Source organism: Hylaeus volcanicus, chromosome 2, assembly GCF_026283585.1.
Source record: "Hylaeus volcanicus isolate JK05 chromosome 2, UHH_iyHylVolc1.0_haploid, whole genome shotgun sequence".
NCBI classification, from domain to species: domain Eukaryota; kingdom Metazoa; phylum Arthropoda; class Insecta; order Hymenoptera; family Colletidae; genus Hylaeus; species Hylaeus volcanicus.
This window is the reverse complement of record NC_071977.1, coordinates 4701724-4710467: the sequence shown is the minus strand read 5'-3', so window position 1 is coordinate 4710467 and position 8744 is coordinate 4701724. Positions and strand designations below refer to the sequence as shown.

General features: G+C 32.8%; 1 protein-coding gene and 1 non-coding gene across 2 annotated transcripts; both read left to right on the top strand.

Annotated features, from left to right (window-relative positions):
* The first annotated feature begins 940 nt into the window (after positions 1-940).
* Trnan-guu (transfer RNA asparagine (anticodon GUU)) lies at positions 941-1014 on the top strand. The gene has a single exon. It is a non-coding gene; the product is annotated as a tRNA-Asn (tRNA).
* A 613-nt stretch (positions 1015-1627) lies between these two features.
* LOC128872591 (protein suppressor of forked) lies at positions 1628-7888 on the top strand. The gene is made up of 13 exons (XM_054115455.1): positions 1628-1868; positions 1993-2184; positions 2351-2383; positions 4336-4433; positions 4523-4676; positions 4749-4982; positions 5064-5447; positions 5528-5774; positions 5841-5910; positions 6014-6110; positions 6195-6453; positions 6534-6668; positions 6776-7888. Exons 1-13 carry the CDS (start codon positions 1845-1847, stop codon positions 6988-6990), a joined length of 2142 nt encoding a protein of 713 aa, XP_053971430.1. The 5' UTR covers positions 1628-1844; the 3' UTR covers positions 6991-7888.
* Positions 7889-8744: the final 856 nt, after the last annotated feature.

The window sequence follows — 8744 nt, the reverse complement described above, 5'->3', positions numbered from 1 at the left end:
CTCATACTTATTTATGCTCGAAAATCGAAACGTCCTCTTTCGATTGCTCGGATCGAATTTGAAACGAAATGGAATTGACGTATGGTGAACGTAACCCTTTCTTAGGCAACTTCTTTATTAGGGAAAACAGTGCCTGATAGAATTTCGATGACATTCTGCCACGTTAGAGCGATTTATATTTTAAAAGTTTTTAATTTTTATTTTTGAAACTAAGCATCGGATGAATAAACTAAATAAAAATAAATTAAAAGATTCTCATGCCCATCTTTAACCAATCTAAATTATTACTCAGAATAGTTATAATTTCAAGTAATAGATACAAATATGTATCACGTTTTGATCGTAAAGTATAATACACATATATTAGATATAACAACGTATGATTTAAAATAATTACTTACTTCCTCGATTCGACTTACAATTACAATCACCTTGAAGTATGTTGAAAGGTTATTGACAAATCTGAAACAAAGAAACGATTGTCGTCAGTTTTAATTTTCAAGATATAATTACTTCATATGTGACAATAAGTGTAATAAGGATTTACGACTTCGCAGGCGTGAGGTTACGACACGTGTGAACATTGGGTTGCCTATTGCTAGGGGCACTTTAGTAAAAATGTGTAAATAATTGATAATTAGAGTTTTACATAATGACCTAAATTTCTTTCACATAATAAATGTTAAAAAATAAATTGATAATACGTTAAAATTATTGAACGCCCTGCGTAGACTTTCTGTTTTACAGAGATGAAAGAACCGGTTGCATACTATGCACGCAATCAAATATATAATATGATGGAAGGATGTAATATTACTACAAAAATGATATTTTCTTAGATTATATTTTGCGTTCTAGCGATAAATATTCCGTATTATTAAAAATGATAAATGACTGGTATTGTATAGTATCATTGAATATTTGAAACCAATAGTCATCAGCCTCCGTGGCGCAATCGGCTAGCGCGTTCGGCTGTTAACCGAAAGGTTGGTGGTTCGAGCCCACCCGGGGGCGTTTATTTTTTCTTTATAAATAATTGTAATTATTTTAATCCATGAAGTAATTGCAATTATTTTGCGATAAAATTGTTTTGTTGAAGAATGTAATGAAGATACTTTACAAAATTTCTTAAGTTAAAGAATTCGAAAGAAATGAAAATGTTCATCGATTTAACCTCTTCGCGCCCTTGACTACATATGTGGACATTTAGTCTTTTATAATTATAACTACTGTCAATAATAAAAAGAACAAAAATTTGATAACATTCACTACAGAATCTCTCAAAAAAGGAAGTAAAAATGTTACGGTTTGGCTGGACTGATAATGTTATTTCCGATGAGTTAGAGATATAAGAAAAGCGCGAAGAAAAATCGTCCCTGAAGAGGTTAGTATAATGTTTAAATAATAGTGAAAATTTAAATTTTCTTAACAATTCGAATGAAATCCAACGTTTGTATTTATCCAAATTTTACGCGAATTTTGGCGATATATGTATTATTACTTAAGTTCAATTATTTATTGAGCACCATTTTACACTTATTCTGTTCACAGAAAAATATAAACTACACACTTCTAAGCAATTTTCAAATAAACAAATATTTGGTTAAAGTACTCCCTCCATTTGAACTTGACGAGTGACGCATTCAAATTGAAGTAAACCGGATATCGAACGCCCAGCGAGAACGATGTATCGAACAGAATCGAAATTCTCGACTGTGCTGCTTACCAAAGATTAAAGGCAATTGTGAGTGGTTGATGAAGATTTTTCTTTTATCGTTTTTCTCTTCGATACGTAGTAGTTTTTTTTTTTTGTAGAATATTAGTGACGTTTAAATTGTTTCAAAATGACAGACGATAAAACGGAATTCGTAAGTATATTGGACAATGCGTTGGTAATTCGCATTATGTACATATAACCTCACTTTTTTGTATCAATATATTCTGTACTGTACTTCTATTCTGAATTGTATTCGTGTCCATTTATACTTGTAGGATTGGGGAAACGAAAAACTTCAACGTGCTCAAAAAACGGTAGACGATTCGCCTTATGATTTGGAAGCATGGAGCATCCTTATCCGTGAAGCACAGAACAGGCCTATCACTGAAGTAAGACCAGTGTTTGAGAAGCTCGTTTCTGTGTTTCCTTCGGCTGGTCGTTATTGGAAAATTTATATCGAACAAGAGGTAACTTCTGTCACCATTGATTAAATCATATTTGTTGTCCATAGTACAAATACAAAATGTTCAAAAAAACATTTTATGAATAAAATCCACCGCATTGAAAGTTTGAAAGAATGTTTACAATAATGGAGAATGGAAGTTTATTGTGTAATTTTTATGGCTGTTTCAGATGAAAATGCGCAACTTTGAAAAGGTGGAAAAGGTATGTTAACATTAGTTGTCTGAGTTTCAAAATTTAACGAATACACTTAATACATTGCCAAACTTCTAGTCATATGTACTGTTTAAGTTGTTCATTTGAGGTACAAACAGTTCCCATTATTGATAATAGCTGAAGACTATTGGGTGAATTGTTCCTTTTGTAGAGACTTATACTTATATGCATGTTTATAACTTAATGGAGAGTGGTTACACTTCCAATAGCCTTTATATATATGGTAGGAAAATTTTTAACATAACATTGATATACTAAAAAGTCTACTCTGGTTTTTCTAGTTTAATAGGTTTACACGTTACAATGACAGGTTATTATTAATTTGTTGTGATAAAATATTATCATACAATGTGATTCTAAGCACTTTGCATATTATATAAGGTGAATAAAAACAATACTTCACCATAAGCAAATATTTCATTGATTAATGATTGCTCTGTTGATATATTTGGGAGGTTGTTTTCTTCGTTGAATAATATAATTTCTTAAACAATATAACATGGATCTAATATGTGTAGTTCAAGAAATTTTAAAAAATGATTTATTATTAACATAAATCAACTTATGAAGACAACTTCCTGAATGAAACAGCCTTATATTCCTTCCTGCAACACATTCTTCATTGTGCTTGAATTATTTTACTTGCCAGACAATAAAATTCATATTTCATTATGTGTATAGCTTTTGTTACATATAAAACAAAATAAAATAATTATAAATAAATATTCAATGCAAAAGTAGTGGCAATATTTATGCAGATCTTTACATAATAGTCTAGAGCAGTGTTTCTCAAGCTCCACTTTCTTATTTAACCAGGGAAGAGAAAAAAAATGTACTACCTTTCATTACATTTTGTAAAAGCAGAATTATATGAACAATCGTAAGAACTGAAATTTAATGAGATACGCGATAGTGCTTCTCAAAAATTAAATGGGGGTAATACTCATACTAAGCACAAGCATATCCATTCTTTTTGTTTGCATTAACAGAACTTGAAAGATTAAATATAATAGCAGTGGTTTACAAGAAAAATGTTTTTTGAAATGGTGTTTAAGCAAATCGTTTATAAAGAAATGCTAATTCTTTAATGTTCTATATTGAAGAATTCTCTTAATAAAAATTAAATATTACATTTGTCTTCTTTCATGATACAATGTGCTTTTTCCCTTCTAAGTGCTCACAGACCTCAATTTGAGAAATGCTAGTCTAGAAAAAATTTTGATAGTATACATATTTGATTTCCAAATAAGCTTTGAGTATTACATAACATACCTTCCCCTTGAACAATATTTGAGAAACATTCTCAGATATTGTGAAACTATGTAGAGGTAGCACAAGGTGATAATACATAAACATATATTTTAAAAATTATTGTACATAGAATACATAGCTAATCATTTACAGGATAGCTTTAGTACTTTATCACCTTGTGTTGCTTCGTTCTGTCTAAATTTTTTTGTCATGTTTTGGGATCATTCATTTCTCGATCCCACATAGGTCAAACATAATTATGTTATCAACCCCAACTGCAAAAAATAAATAAACTTTTTCATTTTATGGGGTTTATTTTATGTTACCTTTATAATCTCATGTCTAAAAAGTTCCTCTCTGAATTATTAAACCACATGTTTATGCAATAAACCATACTCAATTGATGCATTGGTGCATTATTATTTCTCCCATTATATACATACAATATTGTAGTAGTGATTGTATTAAAAATTTGCATTAATAAATTATTGAATTTTTACTTCCTGAATTTTGATGTGATTCTTATTGGTATCATTGATGATGTTTAAATATGTGTTTAAAAAAGACTTGCCTGTATGGGTAAGTAAGGTAGTAGATATGTTTTTTTTGTGACCACATTTGAATGGACTTCACGTGGACGTTATATTGTTTCCCTACATTGCCTCTAAAGTACTTCTTTTCTCTGACAGCTTTTCCAAAGGTGCCTCATGAAAATCTTAAATATTGAGTTGTGGAAACTTTACCTTTCTTATGTCAAAGAAACAAAAGCCAGTCTAGCAACATATAAGTAAGTATTTACATCTTTGAGGAAATTTGTGGTAAACGGTTGGACTTGGATCTATCAACACAAGTAAATAAAAAATCATATACTCGTAGGGAAAAAATGGCACAAGCATATGATTTTGCATTGGATAAGATTGGAATGGATATACATTCCTACAGTATTTGGAATGACTATGTCATGTTCTTAAAAAGCGTCGAGGCTGTTGGCTCGTATGCCGAGAATCAAAAAATTAGCGCCGTTCGCAAGGTAATGATATATGTTTGGAAGTATATTTCAGTGAACTTTATTTGGCCGTGTATTTATGTCATTAAATTATAGGTATATCAACGTGGTGTTGTCAATCCTATGATAAACATGGAACAATTATGGAAAGATTACATGGCATTTGAGCAAAATATTAATCCAATAATTGCAGAGAAAATGGCAATTGAGCGAAGTAGAGACTATATGAACGCACGACGCGTCGCTAAAGAATTGGAAGCTGTAACAAGAGGATTAAATCGAAGTGCTCCTAGTGTTCCACCAACTGGTCACCCAGATGAAGTTAAACAGGTAGGTATTCTATGGATCATTGTAAGTATGCAACAGAAACAAATATGCCAATACTAGAGTTACTACTTTTGTATAATATAGGTTGAATTGTGGAAAAAGTACATCGCGTGGGAACGTAGTAATCCCTTAAGAACAGAAGATACTTCTTTAGTTGCGCGGAGAGTGATGTTTGCTATCGAACAGTGTTTACTATGCTTGGGTCACCATCCTGCAGTATGGCATCAAGCTGCGCATTTTCTAGAACTTAGTTCGAAAATATTAACTGAAAAGGGAGACGTGAACGCTGCGAAAAATTTAAGCGATGAAGCCGCTACCATGTTTGAAAGGGCAACAAGCACATTGCTATCAAAGAATATGTTACTATATTTTGCACATGCAGATTTCGAAGAAGGAAGAGTGAAATACGAGAAAGTTCATCAAATATATCAAAAGTTCCTTGATATACCCGACATTGATCCTACTTTAGTTAGTATTATTTTCTGATAATATTGGCTTTGTATTTTTTTACTGATTTTAATGTCACTAAATAATGTTTTTTGTTATAGGCATTCGTACAATACATGAAATTTGCTAGACGCGCAGAAGGTATAAAATCTGCTAGAACAGTTTTTAAAAGAGCTAGGGAGGATCCAAGATGTAAACATCACGTATACGTGGCAGCTGCATTAATGGAATATTACTGTACCAAGGATAAAAATATTGCATTCCGGATATTTGAACTTGGTTTGAAGAAATTCGGAGATAACCCTGATTATATACTTTGTTATATTGATTACTTGTCACATTTAAATGGTAAGATATATACTGATGCTTTCGAATTTGTATTGTTCTATCATTACACTTTATTATCTTTTGCAGAGGATAATAACACAAGAGTTTTGTTTGAAAGAGTTCTGTCCTCGGGTAGTTTAGAACCTGAAAAATCAGTGTATGTAATCGAAATATTTACTTATTTATGATCTTATTGATAAAGATATATTTATGAACTGGAGATTCGTTCTTGCATTTAATATTACAAAATTTTATTTCAGTGACATTTGGAATCGATTTTTAGAATTTGAGTCTAACATCGGAGATTTAGCCAGTATTGTTAAAGTTGAAAAGCGGCGGAGTGCTGTATTAGAAAAGGTATTATAACATTAAACATTGAACTTATAGTTTATACAATTTTTTTATAGGTTATAATGTTATTTGTATTTTACTATCCTTTAGATTAAAGAATTTGAAGGCAAGGAAACTGCTCAGCTAGTAGATAGATATAAATTTTTGGACTTGTACCCATGTACTCCTATGGAGTTACGGTCTATCGGGTATATGGAAGTATCTAGCGTTACTAGAAATACAGCTGGTGCGTTGCCACGAATTCCCGATCCAGAGGAAGCTATTGCATCTTTACCGAGGCCCGACTTATCACAAATGATTCCTTATAAACCGAAAGTAAATCCACTACCGGGAGAGCACCCAGTACCAGGTAAGTATCTATTAATGTATTTTATATTTACTATCAAGTAAAATAAATTACAGTCATATACTGGTTCTCTTTTATTTCAGGCGGTTCTTTCCCATTACCACCAGCGGCGGCACAATTATGTACTATGCTCCCCCCACCAGGTTGCTTCAGAGGACCATTCGTGGCCGTCGACTTGCTCATGGACGTTTTTAATCGAATTCAATTACCTGACCATGGTAACATTTTTCTACTTTCGCATATTTATTTTAAATCTGTGTACAATTAACAAAATGATCGGAGATTGTGTTAGATGTGGCACAACAGAGGTTATGTCTCTTTCCAGCTCCTTTACCGATAGCAGATAATGGATGCGACACAAAATTGTTCGACCTCGCGAAATCCGTGCATTGGATTGTCGATGAAACCAATGACGGAGTGAGTATCGGATCGAAACGTAGAAGAACGCGTCTAGGAGGCGACGACAGCGAAGAAGAAGACTTACCACCACCACCCGCAAATGACATATACCGCCAAAGACAACAAAAACGAGTAAAGTGAACACAAAATGACATAATTCGCAGAAACTACCCATCATCTCCATGTATTCTCGAGAAACTTGATACATGTTATCACATATATTTTTACATTTTTCGTTTGTTCCGGAAGGAGGACGTTTTCCGACGGAACAAACCTATTATTATTGAGAAACGTACGTTACGTATATAAGCGATTACTAAATTCCTTATGTGACACTGCGCACGATATTTTGAGTACTATGTACTCAGAAATCCTATCTTTACATTGTTGGTTTCACCTTTGTTACGATGTGTTCATCATTCACACGCGAAATATCGAATCATAATCGAAACAAGGATTAAATTGAGAATGTTCGATAAATAAATTTAATTGCATCGTTACCGATATTGCTGTACACTATAGATTAATGTAAGTATAAGATCGAAATTTAATTTTTACACCACCGCTTACGACGGTTATATCTAATGTATAAGTATCCGGTTAGACTTACGAACCTGTTGCTGCAAATATTTACGAATCACGGTTTGGCACACTTTTGTCAAATTTGAATGATCATGTATTATTGTGACTAAATTGTATAATATGAATTGTATTATTTTGATTATTTTGTACGCGATATTAATAAACGCAATCTATTATTTTCGTTCGTAGAACGATCTACACACACAGAGAATCACAAATATTTTCCTCGTTCTGTTGTTTATTTCAGTATTTCTATATATTTTTTAGCAATATGTATATATATATTTCTTTGGAACCAATTAAATCAGTTGCACCCTTCGATCAATATTTTTTGGAATATTCGAACGTCTTATCGGTGAAAGACATACTGAAAATAACTTCAGAAAACTGTTTCATCTCAATGCATTTTTCCAACGTGTTGTATATCTATGTCGATCTGTATAATTCGATGTACAGGACCAATAAATGATGAGCATCCTATGATAACGATTCTTTCAATCGAATTTCAATTGTCCCCGATTTTTTTCAGCAATCCGTGCAGTCCAATCATCGAATAACGTAAAAGTAGTATGCGAATGTTTCGAGGCATTTGTGAAGTTAAATAGTTCGTCATCGTAGTTGGTCCAATGCAAGTCGGAGTTTGTTAGCAGATGTAACTGCTCGATAAGGGTGCAATTAAACTTTGATCACCATCCCCAGTCGAGTGGCTGGTAATGGCCCCATTGGGTTGCGAGCTGTGAAAATAGTTGTCCGTCGTTAGAATTGTTTTGAAAACTTTAACGCCGCCTGAAATTTGCATACGTCGATGTAACTTTCGTCCGCTGAATCCACGCGCACTGAGCAAAAAGCCATTTACACCGAAACACGGTGCACGACATGCGACTGATTTCTAATTTATATGCGTAGAATGAAATCGGTTTAAGTCGCAGGAGGTACACGGTACGAGCGGGATTATCTAGGAAGGTATTAAGTAAACAAACTGGAACGACTGCGTGGATGTATGAATCTTCTCGTGGATTGTAATCACACATACAGAGCAGTGTTTTCCAAGGTAGAGAACCCCCTTCAGGTAGGGCATCTTACAATCCAAGGGCGGGATGATAGATCATTTTTAACGGAGAAAAATGTGGCTAACTAGACTTCTATATATTTTATTAACTTTAAATTTAATTTGTTTCGCGGAGAGGATAATACCACAAATAAATTCCTGCAACTGTTAAACTTTGAATGTATACTAATAGGAATATATACATTTTTAGTTATCCACATTTTTCATGACTAGCAATTTCATAAATAAATATTGTAACAATAAC

What these genes read in the sequence shown, in the direction of transcription:
- LOC128872591 (XM_054115455.1), top strand. Translation starts at nt 1,845, where the DNA reads ATGACAGACGATAAAACGGAATTC. An exon ending in GCCAGTCTAGCAACATATAA is followed by an intron (nt 4,434 to 4,522) that starts GTAAGTATTTAC and finishes ATATACTCGTAG; the next exon opens with GGAAAAAATGGCACAAGCAT. An exon ending in CCGACATTGATCCTACTTTA is followed by an intron (nt 5,448 to 5,527) that starts GTTAGTATTATT and finishes TTTTTGTTATAG; the next exon opens with GCATTCGTACAATACATGAA.